The 19,433-nt window shown below is 53.9% G+C and overlaps 5 protein-coding genes across 5 annotated transcripts; 2 read left to right on the forward strand and 3 right to left on the reverse strand.

Annotated features, from left to right (window-relative positions):
* Window positions 1-960: 960 nt before the first annotated feature.
* GUITHDRAFT_137209 (hypothetical protein) lies at window positions 961-3,364 on the forward strand (the record flags this gene model as incomplete). The annotated part of the gene is made up of 15 exons (XM_005834755.1): window positions 961-996; window positions 1,068-1,167; window positions 1,384-1,430; window positions 1,480-1,527; window positions 1,748-1,801; window positions 1,844-1,918; window positions 2,055-2,090; window positions 2,158-2,223; window positions 2,354-2,414; window positions 2,460-2,541; window positions 2,764-2,827; window positions 2,871-2,914; window positions 2,965-3,035; window positions 3,084-3,113; window positions 3,348-3,364. The coding sequence occupies 15 exons, from the start codon at window positions 961-963 to the stop codon at window positions 3,362-3,364; spliced, it is 831 nt and encodes a 276-aa protein (XP_005834812.1).
* A 781-nt stretch (window positions 3,365-4,145) lies between these two features.
* GUITHDRAFT_137210 (hypothetical protein) lies at window positions 4,146-7,257 on the reverse strand (the record flags this gene model as incomplete). The annotated part of the gene is made up of 13 exons (XM_005834756.1): window positions 4,146-4,287; window positions 4,583-4,665; window positions 4,928-4,996; window positions 5,076-5,138; window positions 5,237-5,266; window positions 5,568-5,642; window positions 5,820-5,973; window positions 6,182-6,223; window positions 6,276-6,352; window positions 6,448-6,525; window positions 6,807-6,862; window positions 6,973-7,009; window positions 7,072-7,257. 13 exons carry the CDS (start codon window positions 7,255-7,257, stop codon window positions 4,146-4,148), a joined length of 1,092 nt encoding a protein of 363 aa, XP_005834813.1.
* A 1,509-nt stretch (window positions 7,258-8,766) lies between these two features.
* GUITHDRAFT_162599 (hypothetical protein) lies at window positions 8,767-14,463 on the reverse strand (the record flags this gene model as incomplete). Its single annotated transcript, XM_005834757.1, has 21 exons — window positions 8,767-8,779; window positions 8,819-8,869; window positions 9,009-9,047; window positions 9,099-9,164; window positions 9,218-9,403; window positions 9,511-9,549; window positions 9,661-9,783; window positions 10,022-10,076; window positions 10,208-10,356; window positions 10,523-10,615; window positions 10,738-10,815; window positions 10,869-10,994; window positions 11,085-11,204; window positions 11,324-11,425; window positions 11,479-11,517; window positions 11,568-11,705; window positions 11,785-11,871; window positions 11,992-12,111; window positions 12,256-12,564; window positions 12,630-13,451; window positions 13,774-14,463. 17 exons carry the CDS (start codon window positions 14,461-14,463, stop codon window positions 9,302-9,304), a joined length of 3,192 nt encoding a protein of 1,063 aa, XP_005834814.1. The 3' UTR covers window positions 8,767-8,779; window positions 8,819-8,869; window positions 9,009-9,047; window positions 9,099-9,164; window positions 9,218-9,301.
* Window positions 14,464-16,541: 2,078 nt separating this feature from the next.
* Window positions 16,542-17,177, forward strand: GUITHDRAFT_106383 (hypothetical protein; the record flags this gene model as incomplete). Its single annotated transcript, XM_005834758.1, has 1 exon — window positions 16,542-17,177. The coding sequence occupies one exon, from the start codon at window positions 16,542-16,544 to the stop codon at window positions 17,175-17,177; it is 636 nt and encodes a 211-aa protein (XP_005834815.1).
* A 24-nt stretch (window positions 17,178-17,201) lies between these two features.
* On the reverse strand, window positions 17,202-19,089 carry GUITHDRAFT_162600 (hypothetical protein; the record flags this gene model as incomplete). The annotated part of the gene is made up of 9 exons (XM_005834759.1): window positions 17,202-17,430; window positions 17,485-17,505; window positions 17,553-17,597; window positions 17,656-17,707; window positions 17,772-17,817; window positions 17,871-17,922; window positions 17,992-18,054; window positions 18,104-18,856; window positions 19,003-19,089. 9 exons carry the CDS (start codon window positions 19,087-19,089, stop codon window positions 17,359-17,361), a joined length of 1,191 nt encoding a protein of 396 aa, XP_005834816.1. The 3' UTR covers window positions 17,202-17,358.
* Window positions 19,090-19,433: the final 344 nt, after the last annotated feature.

Genomic DNA, 19,433 nt, shown 5'->3' on the forward strand with positions numbered 1-19,433 from the left:
TCCTTATCCCCTTCGTGTCAATCCTCGATGTCATCCTTATCCTCGCTCTGTTCCTCCTCGTCTCCTCATGGTCGCCCTCCTCCACGCCCTCCTCCTCCTCCTCCTCCTCCACCACCACCAACACCACCACCACAGTTTCATCCCCAACTCCATCTTTCCCCTAAGCATTTAAAGGCTCCCTCCACTCCTCATTCCCCTCTTGTATTTCATCTCCCTCATACCCAGCATACCAGGACGCCGGCCCCAGCGCCGGCCCAGCCTGGCAGGCCCAGACGCCGGCCGCCCCAGGTCCAGGCCCCGGCCACCTCCGGCCGCCGCCGCTCAGTGATCAAACCGGAGGTCCTATCGAGTCTCTCTGGCCAACGTCCAACCAGCACTGCCTGGCACTGATTCGGCAGCCGCTGAGCCGCTGCAGCGTCACTAGTACCCGGGGACGGCGACAATCGGCTGACTCTCAGTGAACGGCCGCGCCCGAGTCACGTTGCCCAGGCTCAGGCTGGCCGGGCAGCACTCCGCCGGGCCGGCCGGCGGCGCCGGGCCTGGGGCTGGGCATGCCGTACTAGTACTGCGGCAGTGCCGGCCCGGGCCGGCCCGGGCCGCCCGGGCCCGTGACGGTCGGGGATCAAAAGGGGGTGATTTGCACTATTCCAGAATGGGGTAGTAGTGCCAGTGGGTTGAGGGGGTCACCCTGCAAAAAGCGTTTCGTAGGGATTTCAAAATGGCGTGTGAGGGGAGGAGAGAAGGAGAAAAAAGTGGAAGAAGAGGGACAGAGATGGACGAGAAAGCGAGTGAAAGCAGAAGTGAGATGAAGCAGAATCATGTAGCGTCCTAGATACAACAATCAATGAAGGAATGAAAGACGACTGTTTGAAGGGTATGTGTAGCAGGCAAAGAAAATCAGGAGAGTCGAGGAGGCTTGACCGTGCATGGCATGGAGATGATCTTTCTTTCAGGATGAAAATGCCATCTCTATCGGCCGAGGAAAATCAAGAAGAGGTCTGCTTGCACACATATGAACACATCTTCTGCTTGCACACATATGAACACATCTTCTAATGTTACTGCAGGATTTGAAGAGTATCGACAAGATCTTGGAGAGCATTCAAGCGCCCAGGTATCTTGATTTCTCTGAGATCATGAAAGAGAGGTCAATCGACCACAAGTCCGGTGAAGATGTACTTCTTGCATGTATGTTTCTTGATGAATGTACAATTTCAGATTTGGTGCCTAGCATGGACAGATGGGAAGAAAACCAAGACCAGAGAAATCTGACGTGCGATACAAACTTTGTTAGCCATGATGGAGGAGACGAATTCGGTCCGCACTCTTGTCTCCTTCGTCGTTGTGTGATGACTTGCCTTTCTCTGATTGCTGACTTCACAGAGCACTTGGACGAGCTTGAGATTCAGCTTGAGCTGGGAGGGGATCAGGTTAGCAGGGTCTGGGGGAATTCCGTGTCCTTTGATCCTCCGCTTCCAGATCGTCGAGGTCAACGAGTGGATGGGAGGAGAAGAGAAGTCGATGGAGGTGAGCAGCTTGTGTAAGTGCAGGTAGGCGCGAAGCTGACGAGCGAAGGTGTTCGGGGCCGGAGATTTTCATGCTTCACAAGTGTCTGACATTCCGAGATGGATGGAGTCCAACAGGTGAAGACTTTTCTTGTGGCATTGTGAACGTGTCGAGCATGTACTCTAGCTCTTCTCTCTTACACTTCATCGTCCTTGATTTCTTGCCTGACTACTGTTGCCAGTCACTTCGAAACGGACTCCCAGTGTACCTCGGACGTGGTTTTGACTCCGCCATGGTAACGCTAGTGCTGTTGCGGGAGTTGTCTCTGCAACGTTAGATGAGTTTGTACTGTCTCAGCTACCTCACAAGTCAAGATCTCAGCAGATCAGCCGTTGAAGAACGAGGAAAGCAGGTGAGAGACACAAGTTTTGACACCTTTGCCCTCCTGCTGCTGCTGCTGCTGCTGCTGCTGCTGCTGCTGCTGCTGCTGCTGCTGCTGCTGCGGATAATGATAGTTGTACTGTATCACTAACGAAGATCATGATCAGGGCGATTATGGAGAGGGAAAGAGTCAGAGGAGTCCTGTAAGTGGTGGTGGTGGAGGAGGAGGAGGAGGAGGAGGAGGACCTTCAACCTTAACATAGATGACAGAATCTTCAAGAAGTGTTGAATGACATCGATGTTCTGCTTGCCACATCTCCTGAAGTTTCTTCCAAGGTTGCAACCTGCAACTCATCCTTAAAATTTACCTTGTTACAACTTACTCACTCTTCCCTTCCTTGTTCCTTACCTCCCTGCCTCCTTCCTGCTTTTCTTCTCTTCTTAATCCTTTCTCTTTCTCCTCCAGCAAGCATTGTCTCCGATCTCATCGATCGCCTCCTCAAGCTACTTCTCAACTTACTTGTCCGGTTGGTTTCTGAGACAAGATGTCATCTCCTTGAGTTTTCTATCAGGCACAATCTTGAGCGCATGCCCACAAGTGCAGAACTTCAGCCGTTCAGATTTTGCTCGCATGTTTGACGTGCGTGGAATCAGGTGAAGGCTGGACATGACGCGCGGAAGATACAGAGAGTGGCCGGCTTCTGCTGTTACAGGTTGGTAGATGAAGGCATAGATATCGCTGCTGCTGCTGCTCCTGATGATGATGATGATGATGATGATGATGATGATGATGATGATGATGATGATGATGATTACGATAATGATGATAACGATGATTGCAGTCGTGATGTTTGTATTCCTGACATCTTTTCACAGGGTGTATGACGATGAGACTGTGAACGAGATCGACGGCGAGCAAGACTGGAATCAGACGTTTGAGGTCTCTCCTCTGCTTTTTGTTTCAAGCTTGACGCGCATGGCAGACTATAAAAGAACGGCGAGATGAGGAGAATGAAGGAAGGGAGAAGTGAGAAGAACTGTTTCTGATCGTCACCTGTTGACTTGTTGATCAATCAGTGAAGATTGCAACTCATCTGTTGAGTTGAGATTCCAAAAGATGTACCTGACACCCATGGCTCTTCGTCAAGGTAACGAAGTGCTTCATGTACCTACGAAGATCAACAAACTTGTTGCAGGCAGAGCTCAAGAAGCAAACAGCTCCACAGGTCAGACATAAGTGACTACTCCTGCTCCTGCTCCTGCTCCTGCTCCTGCTCCTGCTCCTGCTCCTGCTCCTGCTCCTGCTCCTGCTCCTGCTCCTGCTCCTGCTCCTGTTTCTGCTGCCTTTATTGATATCGAATTCATTCATATTCCTTCTGCTGCTGTTTCTGCTTCTGTTACGGGGATTTGCAACTTTTGTTGTATTTCTTGTCTCATTGCTTTTGACTGTCAAATGCCAGACTCTTTCGACCGATGATATTTCATTCTTTTCTGCCAGTGGCAGATGATCAAACAATCCCAAAATTTTGGGAGTAATAAATGACGAATTGAAAGTTGGGGAGATATTTTTTGAGAGTTTAGATGTAGAATGTTGTTGATGAGAGAAGAATGACGATTCCATCTTTGTTCTTTCTCACATGTTCATTCAGCTGGTTCTCACTTGTTTGTTCATATGTACAAATCTCATCACATTAATTATCATCGTCGTCGTAACATCTGAGAAAGTTTGGTCAAGGAGAGAATTCATCAAAAAAGTCACCTCGTGGATAGATGGAGGGTTGGCACTGTACTTGCTTGATCCCATCTTGAACTCTCTGCTGTTAGTAACTTTGTCAGACTTCTTAATGATGATGATGATGATGATGATGATGATGATGAGGAGGAGGAGGAGGAGGAGGAGGAGGAGGAGGAGGATGGAGATGACGACGAGGACGAGGACGAGGAAGAGGACGAGGACGAGGACGACTTTGATAGTGATACAAACAAACGAGCAGGCAACCTGTCATCCACATGGTCTTGGAAGGACGTCAGCGCATTCGCCTTCATCTCCTGTATGATAACGGAGGAAGGGAGGGAGGAGAAAGAAAGCTAGTCACGAGACTGTCACATGCTGTAAAATCTCACCTCGACCCTCAAGTCGTGATCGATCATCTTGCGATGTTGACACAGGTTCTCACACTGGGACCTGTGCCTCACCATTACATCTCGCCTTCAGCTTCAACTTGGTTCACAGGAGGAACTCGCAAGTCTCGTCCACGTCATATCTCATTCTTCGCAACGCTTTCAAGATTGTCTGCTCGTGCTCCGTGACTCAGAGCGTTTTCGTCACAGATGTCAACCCAGTCGGTGAGTCCCCGCTGAGATGTCGCGACGAAGTTCATCAGCTCGACCTGATTCATCCTGACGGAAGGGAGAGGGAGATCGCGAGGGAGAAGAGAAAGAACAAGGAGGGAGGGAGGGAGGAAAAGTTTGATGAGGAAAGAGGGAGGGAGGAAAATTTTGATGAGGAAGGGGGAAGGAAGAATAAGGAGAGGAGGGGGAGGGGAGCGGCAGAGAAGAGCCAAGAACGAGGTAAGGAAGGAGAAGAGAGTAAGAGAGAAGAGAGGAAGAGAGGGGGGAGGATAGAAGGAGGAGAGAGGAGGAGAACGAACGATCGACAAGTCAGTCATCTCATCGATTCTCTCGTTGCACTTACGCGTCGTACAAGTTCTCGAGGTTCTTGCGAACCTCATCGATGATCTTCTGGTCTCTCGCTGACCAGAAACCCTTGAGCCGCACCTGCAAGATTCAGAGAGGGAGGGAGGGAGGGGAGGATAGAGGAGGAGGAGGAGGAGGAGGACGAAGGAAGGAAGCATGGAGTAGACATGGGGAGGAGGAGGAGGAGGAGGAGGAGGAGGAGGAGGAGGAGGAGACGTCCCACTTTGTCGCCCTTGTTCGTCAAACAGACGGCAGGAACAACCTGACAAAAACCTTGTCAATCCTCAGCTCTCCGCCGCCGCCGCCGCCTCCTCCTCCTCCTCCGCCGCCGCCGCCGCCTCACATCTGACGGCACTCCGCGGATAACTCCGGCGTAGGCATCATTCAACTTGAACGTGACTTGACCCGTGAGCTGGAACAAACCAAGCTTCCTTCCTGGAGCTGTTCACCCCAGTCAGCTCCTATCCTGTCCTTCCTCCTTCTCTTCTTACCTTTCCCTCCAGCTGTAACCAGAAAGTGTTTTCCTTCTTGTTGAATCCTTGCGGACGCAAGATCTGCACAACCGTTACATCTGCTCGACCTAGTCATCCTCGTCCTCGTCCTCGTCCTTGTCTTCGTCCTCTTATGGACGACCTCCCCATCTTCTCCTCACCTTCCCGTCGAGGTACAAGTCGGGCAGAGCCTGAAGATACATTAGGATCCAAAGAATCGAAGAGGAAAGAATCGGGATGGAGGAGGAGGAGGAGGAGAAGACAGAGAGAAGGGAGAAGAGGGAGAGGAGAAGGGAGAGAGGAGGAGCGAGGGAGGAGGGAAGGAGGAGGGAAGGAGGAGGAAGTAACAGGATATGAGAGAGGAGATTAGAGCTAAAGATGACCTCGAGGTCCTTCAACATCATCTCGAACTCTTTGGCGACTTTGAAGACGCACTTGAAGTTTTTCTTCTTCTCAGATCCCCTCCTCCCTTCTCCTTCCTCCTCACTACACCTTGTTCTCCCCCGGAAACGTGCTTCCTTCACTCGTCACTCGCATCACCACCGCCCCCAGCTCTCGGTCGTCCAGCTGCGCTCAAAGATTGAAAGTAAATTCTTCATAAAGATCATCATCATCATCATCATCATCATCATCATCATCATCATCATCATCATCATCATCATCATCATCATCATGCACAACTAGAACACAAAATCAAAAAATGAGCAAGAGCAAGAGCATCATCAGCGTCGCCTTCACTCAGACCTTGAGGTCAACGGTGACAACATCCCCCATGTTGAAGCGCGAGAAAGGAACTTTGTCCGTCGGAAGAGTTTTGATGACATGCGGACCGTTCATCAGGAGCCCGGAGGGAGAAGACCAGAAGAAGGCGTGATCGAAGAAGCACTTGGTATCCCACCTACACCAACATGTCACGCGCACAAGTGGACGGGATGTGGTTGTGAAGTGAGGGAGATGGGAAAGTTCGGCACTTTCTCATGTCTATAGCGAGAGGTGACTTTTTGTGTTCTGCTAGATGGAGGTATGATTGTGGATGGAGATATCAGGGTTGATAGAAGCATCATTGCTGCTGAAAGTCTTCACTGGCTTTCTTCTGGCCATCCTACCTTCGATCGAGCTCGTCTGCCAGTCTCTCTGCAAGAATCAAACTTGCAAGCAACAAGTCAACATCGCATGTCTCATCATCAGTCTGCGAGGTACCCGATGTACATGTTGCCGTCCCTGTGAATGACTTCAAACTGCCACTGACAATGACCTGAAATACTTGGTCCGATGTTCTGTGTAGGGGAAAGAAAGGAAAGCGCATCAAAAACCAAGTCAGCGTTCGTAAGTCATTCAGGAAACAACAAGAATCATGTTGAAATCAACTCACCATGCCGAACCCGGAAGCGAACACAGGGATGTCAGACGTTTTCATGATCACGTCGCCGCCACGATGATTGGTACGGAACTGTGTGCGCATGAGGGAGGAAGAGGAGAGAGGATGAAAGACAAAGAGCAACGATGGAAGGAGGGGAAAGGGAAGATGGCGAGGAGAGAGGCAATGACGATGACGATTCCATCTTAGGGAAGAAAAGAGTAGAGTTGGGAAGGGAGGGATGGAAGGAGACGGGATGGAAGGAGACGGGATGGGATGGGAGGAGATGGGATGGGAGGGATGGCCGTTTAATAAAGCTTGCTCACTCCTGCATTCTTGTCAATTCGCATGTGACCTGACCCGGCAAGACTTACTCGGGGGTCGTCCGTAAAGGATGCCAACGTCCAACGAGATGTCACCTTGCCAGAAGCTTTCAAAGAGAGCAAGTGGCAGCAGAGGAGGAGGGAGGAGGGAGGAGGGAGGAGGGAGGAGGGAGGAGGGAGGAGGGAGGAGGGAGGAGGGGAGGAGGGAGATAGCTACCGCTCGCATCCTTGTCTCCTTCCATCTCGTCCCATCCCTGCCGTCATGGTCACCCCACTCCCCTCCTTTCCTCCCCTCAGCTCTTCTCATCGTGCTCACCACCCAGACTGACTGATCGAACTTGGGCCCTTCACTTTCCTTCTCCTCGATGCTCAGCTGTGAGACTCTCCTCTCTGCTGCTTTGGGCTTCTTCTGGGTTTGCATATCCTCCTCCCCCAAGTTGACATGATGCTGGCCCTGCCAGTAGCTCAGGATTTCGCGAAGTCCGCACGCAATTCCCGTCATCGTCCAACCATCCCATCCCACGCATCGTCAAGGTTGTCTACATGCTCTCCCATCTTCATGCTGTGCCCCTTGTCCCCTTCACAGATTTTAGCCCACTACTTCTTCCTCTCCTCTTCTGCCTCTTGTAACCTCCTGCTCCCTGCTCCCTGCTCCCTGCTCCCTGCTCCCTGCTCCCTGCTCCCTGCTCCCTGCTCCCTGCTCCCTGCTCCCTGCTCCCTGCTCCCTGCTCCCTGCTCCCTGCTCCCTGCTCCCTGCTCCCTGCTCCCTCCTCCCTCCTCTCATATCCTCTCCTCTCTTCATACCTCGATCGTCTTCTCCCCCCCTCCTGCCATCCGGCCGGCAGCAAGTCCCCATTGCTTCCTGCTCATGTCGCTGGTGTCGGAGCAACTGCTAGGTGGGAATGTGTGGGGATGAGGGAGTTGGGGCTGTATGAGGGACGTCCCTGTGGCCATGGATGCTCTAGGAGGATACGACAGGTAGAGGAGGAGGAGGAGGAGGAGGAGGAGGAGGAGGAGGAGGAGGAGGAGGAGGAGGAGGAGGAGGAGGAGATGGAGGAGGAGGAGGAGATGGAGGATATGGAGGAGGAGGAGGACATGGAGGAGGACGAGGAGGACAGGTGGGGGAAGGAGAGGGCAAACCAGATGAGTTGGGAAGTATGGGAATAGGCGGGCAAAGAGAGGGAGGGAGGGATGAGAGGATGAGCGAGAGGAGGAGGAGGAGGAGGAGGAGGAGGAGGATGAGGATGAGGAGAGGAGAGGAGAGGAGAGGAGAGGAGAGGAGGAGAGAGGAGGAGGAGGAGGAGAGAAGAGGAGAGAGCTGTCAGTCATTGTTCAGCACTCATGTAAAGATGCTCGCAGCGGAGATTCGGACGAACAGGACCAGCAAGGACATGGCGAGGGAGAAGGCTCAGCGAAAGTAGATTTCAAGCCAGCATGGCAGGTCTGCCGAGTCATGCTCGATCATCGAGGCGTTGACCTGTTATCCTGCTCCCAGATGGATGATGATGGCAGTGACAAGAGCGAAGACGAAGACGGGGAGGAGGGAGGAGAGGGAGGAACGACGAGCTCGAATGCTCCCGAGCAACCAGAACCTCCTGTATCACCTGCATGTGTGCCTGCCATGCCTGATGGGTGAGAAGGTGAAGAAGAAGAAGCTGCCGAACCCTCTCGAAGCTCTTGAGGTCGCTGCACCTACGTTCCTGACCTCCAACGACAACGAGGATGAGATCGTTGAGATCAAGCAGGCAAGTGACCTCCCCCCCCACCTGCTCCCCGCCCCGCCCCCCCTGCTCCCTGCTCCCTGCTCCCTGCTCCCTGCTCCCTGCTCCTTTCATCCCCTCCTCGTCTCGTTTTCTCCCTGTTTTCCTCTCCTTTCCTCCTTTCCTCTCCTTTCCTCTCCTTGCTCTCTCCTCTCCTCATCTCATATCAATCCCTGTCCCCTCCTTGCCCTCTCCAGACTTTCTCGTCTAAGTCAACCCGCACAGGCTGAGCCAGAGCAAGCTCGCAAGGAAGAAGCCGTGAAGGTCTTGTGACCCTCGTTCTACCCAGCTGACCTCCAGCAGCCTGAGGGACCTCCAAGGTTGGACGGCGTATCACTCCCTCCCCATCCCAAGGTGAAAGGGGAGGCGTGAGATATTAGGGGAGGACAGGAGGAGTAAGCGAGAGGGGAAGGGGAGGACAGGAGGAGGGATGAGGAGAAGGACATTGAAGAAGGCAGGAGAGGAGGGAGGGGAATCTGACGCAGAAAGGCAGAGCGGAGGACACGGGCCGATAAGTTCGAAGAATCAGACGGTGAGGAGCTGGAGGAGGAGGAGGAGGAGGAAGAGCTGACGAGGGGAGCAGAGCGAGGACAAGAAGAAGCAGATAAGCTTCAACGCGCGAGAGAAGAGGAAGCGAGAGCTGGGCCAGGTCCTCCCCCTCCTCTCCATCCTCGTGCTCGGGAGCACTAAAGGGTGATGTAGGCGAGCAAGGACAAGAACTGGGTGGAGGAGGAGAAGCGAATCTTGCGGCAGTCAGGATGCGATTGAGGAGGAGGCAGCCACTTGTTAGAGCTGACGAGGAACTAAGAAGTTGCTGCTGTATCCGTCTGCGTCCTGATCGCGACGCCTCCTGCTCGCCCACCTCGCTCGTAGAACAACGGTCTCCTCCTGTGAGGAAAGTCACGGGGCGTGCGAATGATGATGATGATGATGATGATGATGAAGGAGGAGAAGGAGGAGGAGGAAGAGGAGAGGAGGTGATGTGTCGCTCTCACCGTCTGCTTCGAATCTTGCTGGTAGTTGTTGTCTACAGCCTGAAGGGGATAAAATTCATGAGGGGCAGCAAGAGGAGAGAAGAGGAGACAGAGGAGACAGGGAGGATGGAGGAGGAGAGAGAGGAAGAGGGAGGAGAGAGGAGCTCTTACCTTAGACAAGGCATCCTCCGAGTCGATGCGCTTGCTGATCTGTGCGACGATCCTCCTCTGATAGACTTCCTTGGCTTCCTCGCTCCCCTCCCCGTAGACTCTCTTGACGAAAGCTTGCAGACCCTGAGAAGCTATGAGCGAGAGGAGAGAGGGAGAGAGACGAGAGGGGAGGGAGGGTTGAGGGTAGAAGGAAAGAAAAGGGGGGGGGAGGGGGGATACCTGAGGGGAGGGGAGAGGGAAGAGGGGGAGAGGGGAGGAGAGAGAATTCTAGTGAAAGCAAGGAGCAGTGAGAATAGAAGGAGAGGAGGTAAGAGAAAGAAGAGGAAAGAGGAACGATGAGAATGAGGAGCGATTGACTTACATCCCATGCATACTCGTTACTCGGTTCGATCGCCAAAGCCTTCTCAAGCAGCTCTCTGTAAGAAAACGTGAGGGGACCGGCAGCGACGAGAGGAGGAGGTGGTGGTGGTGGTGGTGGACACAAGCAAGTGCAAGCAAAGAAGAGGAGGAATGGAGGGCAAGACAGGAAGAAGACTCGCTCTCGCACCTGCTCTCGATCAAGTTTCCTGCTTCTTCTTCTACTTTAGCCCAAGCGGCCAGTGAAGGTGATGGTCGGTCGGCCACATCGACAGCCCTGGCGAAGTACTTGCGAGCCTCGTCCAGGTTCCCCTCAGACGCCTCCATGAGACCCCAGGCCTGAGGTGATGGTGAGCAGCCGAAAGGAGAGGAGGAGGGAGAGGAGGGAGGGAGGGGATAAGGGAGAGGAGGGAGAGGAGGGAGGGAGAGGGAGGAGTAGGCTGGAATTGAATGCAAGAGAAGAGGAGGAAAGGAGAGGGGATGGGAGGGGAAGTGAGGAATTTACCTGCCAGAGGACAAAGATCTTCTTGTCTGACCCTGCTTCCCACACGCCCTGCTGGAAGATGGAGCGAGCTTCCTTCACGTTCTTCCTCTCCAGCTATCGCCAGTGTCAAGATCCCTCCCCTTCACCGCCTGTCTCCTCCCTCCTCCCTCTTCTCTTGCATTTCCTTTCCAGCCCTTGTCTTCCTCTCTGATCCCTCTCCTCTCTCTTCCTCTCACCTCGTGAACGGCCCATGCCTGCCAAAGAGCCGCATGCTTCTTGGCTTCGGAGCAGCCGCGCTTGAACATCTCGCGAGCCTGCAACAGAGTGAGTGGGAGGAGGAGGAGACAAGCGGGTTAGCATGACGGACCTGCATCCTCTTTCCAGAACGGGCCAGCAGCATAGCGTAGGCTTGATACACGCCTCCATCCTTGGGGTTAATTTCAATCGCCCGCTCGAGCAGTTCTATCGCCTTCTCAGTGTTCCCTCGCTCGCACTGAATCATTTGTCAGCCACTTCTCCTCCTCCTCCCCCCCCTCCTCCTCCCTCCCATCCCACGACTTCTTTTCCTCGTCCTCTTTCCCACCTCAATATTTGCTAAAGCTTGCAGAACGAACGTGTTCTTCGGGCTCGCCTTGAGACCCTTCTGCAGCAATTCTGCTGCTTTATCGAGGTTTCCTGCTCTCCTCTCCATCGTACCCCACGCCTGCAACAAGTTCAGAACCTCTTCACTCTCTCCTCCCAACACGCTTTACTATCTCCTCCCTCCCTTCCGTTCCCTGCCCTTTTCCCCTCCCCTCCCTTCCCTTTCTCCTTGCTGTTCACCTGCCAAGAGGCCGCATTCATCGGATTCACGTCTGTACATTTCTGGAACAGCGACCGGGCAGCCCTCAAGTTCCCCTCCCTCGCCTCCAGCACCGCCAGGCACTGCATCCGCTCGTCATCATCCTCCTCCTCCTCCCCACATCCAGCAGCAGCACCTGCCATGCGTAGAAGCTGTTGGGCTCCACTGAAGCAGCCTGAAGGAACAGACGTCAACGACTGGGAAAGGAAGGAGAGGAGCAAGTACCTTGGCATAGCACTGCCTTGCCCTCCAGCTCCTCTTCATTCTCTCCTCCAACTTCCCCAGCGACACCCACGAGGCAGCATGCGTCTCATCCTCCTCCACAGCTCGCTGAAAGAGCTTGAGCGCCTCCACCACCTGACCCTGCGCCACGAAAGTAAGCTCCTCCTCCTCCTCCTCCTCCTCCTCCTCCTCCTCCTCCTCCTCCTCCTCCCATCTACACCTGCTTCTGCTCGATACAGCCAAGGGCCTGGAGAAGGAAGGGACTGCGCGGGAGCTTCTGGAGCCCAGACTGCAGAATTTCTTTCGCCTAAAGATGAGGACGAGTGAGATTGAGAGCGAGCAAGGGAATGAAAGGGGAGTGAGACAGAGCAGAGGAGAAGGGAGGCAGGAGGAGGCATGAGATATAAAGGATCTCAACATCACCAACCTTGAACATCTGATTCTTCTCCTCGTAAAGTTTGGCGAGACCCACCCAGGCCCTACCGTCATACGCATCCATCTGGAGGCACTTGCGGTACAGATCCTCACTCTTGTCGAACTCTTTCCTCTGCATCCATGTCAGGACAGCAGAGCGATCGGGTGGAGAAGAGAACGAGGAGGTCGAGGGCGACGATGAGGGCGACGAGGACTAAGGTGGTCAAGGGGGCAGGACGAGGAGGAGGAAGAGGAAGAGGAGGAGGAGGAGGATCACCTGCAGCGCTCTTCGGGCGGCATAGCTCATGAGGTCGAGGTTGATCTTGAGGACCTTGCTAGGGGCAACGGAATCTCTCTCCGACCCGTCGATGAAGGGGGCCAGGCTGTCCAGCAGCGTCCCCTTGACCTTCTCCGACAGTCTCGTATCCACGTTGCCGATCCTCTTCTGCGCCCGAAACTTCTCCATGATCTTCTGACCCTCCTGGCTCCTCACCACTGAGATCTTCACAGACCCGAGAGGCGCGGAGGAGTCCGACATCAGCTCAACCAGCTCCTCCAGCTCATTGGGGTTGGCCACATTGTTCAACTGCCACCATCTCTACGTCAGCGCACGGGCGGCTCGTCCAATTTTCACACACTCCAACCCCAAACCTCCTTCCTCCATGCTTCCCCACTCCCGACACCCTCGCTATCATCGTCTGCTCTGCTCAAGTCCACTAGGCCCTCATCCTCATCCTTCCTCTCTCCCCTGCCCTCCCCTCCCTTCCCCTCCCCCCTCACCGCATCCGAATATGAGGATCCTCGATCGAACTTGACCCCGGCCTCATAGCGCAGCTCGGACGCAACTTTGATCCTGTCGCCCACCACTAGCCCTGCTCGCATGGCGTTCCCATTGGGCGTGACGTCTTCCACGAAGATCCCCTTCCCCTCTACCAGCGTCACCGTCATGCCCGCTGGCTTCTTGATCGTGACCTCAAACTCCCTTCCCGTGCTCGAGTTGGTTGCCGTCAGCTTGCTGCTCATCAAGTTCCCCGCCAGCGAGGCCTCCCCTCTCCCCCGCTCCTCGAGCATCGACGTCGTCCTGCTGTATCGCAGGCGTATCTGTGGGTTCTCCGAGGAGATGGCGCTCATGATCGACGACAAGTCGTCCAACCAGTTCATGAGAGGATGGGAGCCAGGGACTGAGATGCGGTCCCCCACCCGGATGCCTGCTAGCTTCGCGTTGCTCTTCTCCCCCAGACTGCTCACGAAGACTCCCTCCCCTTGTACCTCCTTGACCTCCATCCCCATCGGCTTTCTCAACAGCACCTCGAACGTCTCCACTCCTCCTGTCTCGTCCTTCCACCACCCGTCGAGCTCGCCCCAGTAACCGCGTCCTTCCTCGGTAGCAGCGTCCTGTGCTGAGGAACTCCTGCTGTCCGGCTCGGACCTCCGCGATAGGATCGGCTGGAAAGGCAGCGAATCTCGAGGTGCCTGCCAACGAATCTTCAGAATCTGCACTCCACCATGCGGAAAGGAGGACGAGGGCAGGACGTCGAGGACGAAAGTTAGGGTCAAGGATACGGAGGAAGACAGGACCAGAGGAGGGGGGGAGCGAGAAGGTCAGAATAGAGCAAAAGTGACCACCAGACGGGGAGGAGGAGGAGGGAAGTGGGAGGAGGGGGGAAGTGGGAAGGAAAGGAGGAGGGAGGAGATAGGAGGAGGAGTAGAAAGCACATGAGAAGATAAACTCGACCTGCTTCTCGACGTCCATGATGGAACGAAGCAATGAGAAGATACTCGGTTGCCCTTTCACCTTGTTATTGTTGGATTGCAGGAAGATGGCCCCGAGCCGTTGGATCTCCGGCAGGCTCAGCGGGAGAATCTTTCCGAGCTTCGAGGGAGCCAGCACTTGATTCTTGGGGCCAAACGGCTTGGCTGGTCCTTCCACCACATATCTAACCTCACCCGTTGCATCCCAAGCTCCGGACGGCTCCGAGACTGAGACGACTTTGACAAAGCAGAGGTTCCCGTCGTTGAGCTCGAGCACAGCGATCTCTCCTATGGTGAACTCGTACCCGTCAGAGAAGGCAAACTGATCTCCCGGCATCCAGTCGTCGGGGATACGCTGGCCTGGCTTTATGAGCCCTCCAAGAGCAGCGTCCTGATATTCCTGTCTCTTGGAGAAGCGAGAGCTTGCTACCTTGTCTTGCTTCGGTTCTGACTGAGCATCAGCACTGCCGTCACTGTCAGATCGCATGCTCATCCATGTCGCCTGCTTCCTAGTGCCGTAGCTACAGATCGCGACCTTCCGCTCACATGACCTCACGCCTGATCGGCACTGGGAGTCTGCTGGTGCCTGCTGGCTCCTCAAGAGCCCTCTTGCCACGTTCAAGAAGCCCAAGGAACCGTCGATGCTAGTCCCTCCAACACAGACCAAGGCACAGATAAGGAAGATGAAGGCCCTGGCGGGGTGACCCCCTGCTCTCAGCAGCAAGGAGAGCATAACTTCAGCCAGACTCAGGTCATAAGACGACACGTTCCTCGCTCATGCACATTTCACTCCTCTCCTCCTATGAGCAGCAACCCTGTGAAGAGAAGCGAGGAGTCAGAACGAGCAAGATCTTAGGTGAGGACGTGGTTTGTTGGAGGGTGGAACAGTAAAATCGGTCAAACGACCTCATCGGTGTTTCATGAGCTGCTGCGTGCAGTTTACTGCTGACTCCTCCTAACTCTTCCCCTGCAGCTTTTACTGTTCTCTTGTCTAAATTTCTCAGAGAGGTGCTCGCATCATCGCCAAAAAAAAATTCTGATTTGACGCTAGCACCTCTCCCGAACGACGATTTCTTGACTCTCTGTTCCTTCTCATCATTTCTCATATCACGCTATCGTATTGCAAAGTGATATCATGAACCCAATATCCTCTGCTTCTCTTCCACGCTCCTCCTCAGCTGCTCCTCATCGCATTTTTTCTTCAACCTAATTTCCACTCACTTCACTGGCTCGAGTGTTCTAGCGCTCATTCCTCTCCTCATCTGTACCATGCATTCGATCTCCTCTTCCACTACTACGTCATGCTCCTCCTCCTCTACCTCCTACTTCACTCTTCCCCCGCCTTCCCTCCCATGACGTCGGCTCCTCATCCTGTGGCACCATCAACATGCCTCATTCGCCACTTATATCCACCATGGGGTAGGGTGGGGGCAAACGGCGGGGTGGTGATACCAGACCAGCCCGTTTTGCATTTTGGTAGGCAAATAGGGGGTAGGGGTATATTGTGCCCCAGACGCAGAGGCGAATTGGGGGTACTTTGTTGTAAAAAGAGGGGTGATTGCTGTAAGGGGTTTGTAAATCTGTGTGTCGAATTGACCTGGTAGTAAGTTCTGGGAATCTGAGGGGGTGGTTGGAGGTGACGGTGTTGCACACCGACCTGGGTAGGGGTACTGATCTCGGGTAGGGTGGGGTGATGTCGGTCTTACAAGTTTCGGTGCAACGTGCATGACAGAGAGTAGGTGGGGTACTCCATTATACTTGGAGTATCCAGGGGGTGGGTAGACACCCCTACCCCTAAATTCCCGGGCGCCGGGCCCGGCGCTCGCCGCACCGTCACGATGATCAGTGCCACAGTGCCAGTGCCAGCCCTAAGCCTGCGGCCCGCCCCGGGCCCGGCCCTCCGACGACTCAGGCCCGGGCGGCCTCGGAGGAAGGCGGTTCCAGACGGTCGGAACCTCCAGCCGTCCGATCCGACAGCCCGGCGTGTACACTCAGTGACTGCTGATCGGACTGCGGGCACTGCTGCGGCAGTGATCGGTTGTACGGTACTAGTTTTTTGAGTTAGTACGGTACTAGTCAGTGCATGATGGTACAGTACTTTCAGTAAAGAAGTACAGTACGGTACCGTACCGTACCGTACGGTACCGTACCCGCCGCCGGTCACCGGTTACTAAAGTTAGCCGCCCGGCCCGGCCGGCGCCGCGCCTCACTCCCGGGTCACCTCAGTGACAGCCTCCGTGGTTCGCCGTAGGCGCCGCGCTGATTTTTGACTTTGAAGGCTTTTTGAATGCCTTTTACTCAAAGTTAAGTGAAATGCTAGTGGACTATACTCGAAAGGTGGCAGAATACCGACATTTGCGAAATCAGGCTCCAATTTTTGAAATTTCAAGGATTTGGTTGGAAAGGACTCGATCAACGGATACAAATGACAAGAAATCTCCGCAATCAGGAGATAAGCAGTTTCTTACTACCTGTCAGTCACGCGGATACCATGGCCTCCGCACGGACCGTGGCTCGGACCGGTCCTCCGAGTGTCGTAAACTGGAGCAGAGGCCGCGCAATGATGCTCGATGCTGTCAGCTTTTAGCTCACGGATACCATGGGAACGAAAGTTATTGTTTTCGCGCTTTACAGGGATAAGCAAGAACCGGTGACACCTTACAGAAGCTGCTTGTCGGAGGTGGACTCCGTGGGGGTCGCAGGATGTCAGGTGGTGGGTCACGAGGGCAGTAAGAAGTCACGATACCGCGACTGAGATCTGAAGAGGAAGGAGGCGAGGCCAAGGATTCCAGCTGCACGTCCACAGCCACGATGAGGACGATGGAAGCGCACATGCCGTGCCATGGGACAAGAGGGGAGGTGGAGGAAAGAATCCGAAGTTTGCCCATGGATCTGCTGAGCCAACGAGGGAGGATAGGACTTGAAACGACGTTCCCTTATCTCATCACCAATGCCAATGGAACGGTGTGCAACTTCTTTGGCAGAAACTCAACCGAACTGATCGGCAGAAGCTTGCGCTTGCTCTCCGATGGCACTGACTGCTCTCACCATGCTTTGTTTGAAGCCGCATCCGTGGCAGCCAAGGACGGCAGAGTAAGGACATACCTGACAATTACTGGAGCACAAAACTGCAAGCACGAGCGAATGATCATTGCTTTCTCGCTGGGCAAGGCTTCCAATGGATGCCCATTGATCGAAATGTTGATTTTCCCGATGGACAGCCAAAACCCATTTGAGATCAGAACTCCAATGATGCAGATCATTTCCAAAGATGACGAAGTCGAGCAATGTCAGCACAAGCGAATATGGAAGGCCGCTACTACAGACCTGCGAAGAAACTGCCCGGATAGAGAAGTGGTGATTACGTCGTCGAATAACCAGGAAGTGGGTCTCTCACTTGCTCTGACAAACGGGATAGAAACCTCACCCGTGCCCAAACAATGTTAGTAGATGTGTGTGGGTACTTTCCCTGTGTTGTCCTTGTATTTTATGTAAATAAATAGTTCAAAGTTCCACATCTGTTTACGTGAACACACATCTAGAAATGCGTGATGATTGGAATAATTCATATGTGATTGGAACAATTGCTACTACAAAGACACTGCTTGAAATTCCATTCCAAATTCAACTACGAGTTGAGGTTCAGCATGTACGGCATGGTCTCAATGGCGATGGTTGGGTTTTGACAGTCCGAGTGCACCTGTGGAGCAAGGATGAGACATTCCATCACCTTCGTTGATCTCAACATCGTCACCTCGTCGATCTGCTTCAACACCTGAAGCAACATCAGTCTACACAGTAGCGTGCTAGCACATCCTTCACCTCTTCTGGCAGCTGGGCAGAGGCCTCCTCGAATGCATCCATGTTCTACCAGGATGATATCAGCCATGCACATCATTCCGATGTCTTCACGAATGAATTCTACCTCCTTCAACTGCTCCACCGTTGTAGCCCCAATGATGGTCGACGCCACGAACCTACGTGACAAGGATGTTCAGGACGATCAATATGAGGTCTCAAGTAGAACTCTTTGAAACTCACCAACGGCTCACACAGAATTTAAGTGCAAGCGTCGCCATAGACATTCCTGGTGAACGATGAGAAAATACTTGATTAACCTCCTGCCGGAAGCTCTTCCACCTGCGTTTTTGGCGATTACAGCATACCTCTCGCACGCCTTGGTTGCGTTTGGCTGCGAGGAAGCATAGTCATTAACATTAACAACAACGTGCTGAACACACAATCATTAGTGCTTCCTCACCGTCAAGAAGCGAACCATCCAATTCTGGTACATGGTGTGTCGGCACTTCTCAGGAAAGCTGCTCTGCGTGGGAATATCAACGATCTATCGTCCAAATATCAAATCAGCATACTTTATCTTTCAGCCGGCCATCCTCATTGAAGTACTTGTTGGTCAGCATGCCTCCAGCGAGAGGAGTCCAGGCCAAGAGGCCGATGTTGTAGTTCGAGGGTGCACAGGCCTCGGCAAGCTCTCCTTCAAACGGGCGGTACAGAAGCGAAAACTGATTCTGAATCGAGATAGGTCTCGGGCAGCCGATCTTGTCCGCTGCCTGCACCCACTGACAAACGCCAAAGGTGGTTTCATTGGACAGGCCATAGTATCGAATCTTTCCTGAGTCGATCAGTTGCTTCACGGCAGCCACCTGCTCTGCGATTGGAATGCTATCAGGCCTCTCTTTCTGTGGATTGTAACACAAGCTCCCAAACAAAGGAGCATAACGATCAGGCCAGTGGATCTGGTAGAGGTCGATGTAATCTGTCTGCAATCGCTTCAGCGAAGCATTGCAAGCCTCGATGATCGAAGCAGCATCGAGCCTTGCAGGGGCTGGCGTGGGCTTCCCGTTCTCCCCGATCCCCCCACCCGTGCCCAGAGTCACCTTCCTGTTCCCGGCAGTTTCAGAGCTTGGACTGAAGCCTGCTACCTTGGTGGCGATGAAAACTTTGGATCTCATCTCAGGTTTCTTGGCCAGCCAACGTCCAATGATCTCCTCTGAAGCGCCTGGTTTCCAGCGAGGATCAGAGGCAGGAGCTGGATACATCTCAGCTGTGTCGATGAAGTTCCCTCCCCTTCCCACGTAGTAGTCGAGAATTGCGTGCGACTCCTCCTGTGTTCCGGTCGTAAGCGGGCACATCACTCAAGGTAACCAGGTCACATCAGGAAAGGAATAGATAGAAGCGCAAAGGGGAGCAGGATGATAGAAGAGACAGGAGACGACAGGAGAGCAGGTATCGAGGGAGTGAGCATGTCTACCTCGCTGTTCTGCACGCCGAAGGTCATTGTTCCGAGGCAGATTCTGCTTACGCGCTCTTCGCTCCATCCCAGCTTGCACTTGAACATGGCGGCGGCTCTTCTGGAATCTTTTGCAGGTTTATTACTCTTCGGACCGGACCGGCGGGCCCGGTGCCGATCACTGAAAAGCCTTGTAGTAATATTTCTTCTGTCGCTCCTCCGGGTCTGCCTCAGAGGAGCACTGGACCGGCATGCAGGCGGTATGCACGAGCATGGGAGGGTGGGGTGGGGAGAGGAGAGGAGGGAGGCGGAGGACAGGAGCAGGTCTTCAGGGAAAGCCGTGCTCCTCACATTGGGTACGAGAGAGCAGGAGGTGTATCAGAAAGTTGGGTGGGAGGAGGAGGTCCAGCATGCTTGTGGGCGCTGGGAGTGAAAAGGGACAAAGAAAATTA

The sequence above is a fragment of the Guillardia theta genome (genome assembly GCF_000315625.1).
Source record: "Guillardia theta CCMP2712 unplaced genomic scaffold GUITHscaffold_24, whole genome shotgun sequence".
In the NCBI taxonomy this organism is placed as follows: Eukaryota; class Cryptophyceae; order Pyrenomonadales; family Geminigeraceae; genus Guillardia; species Guillardia theta.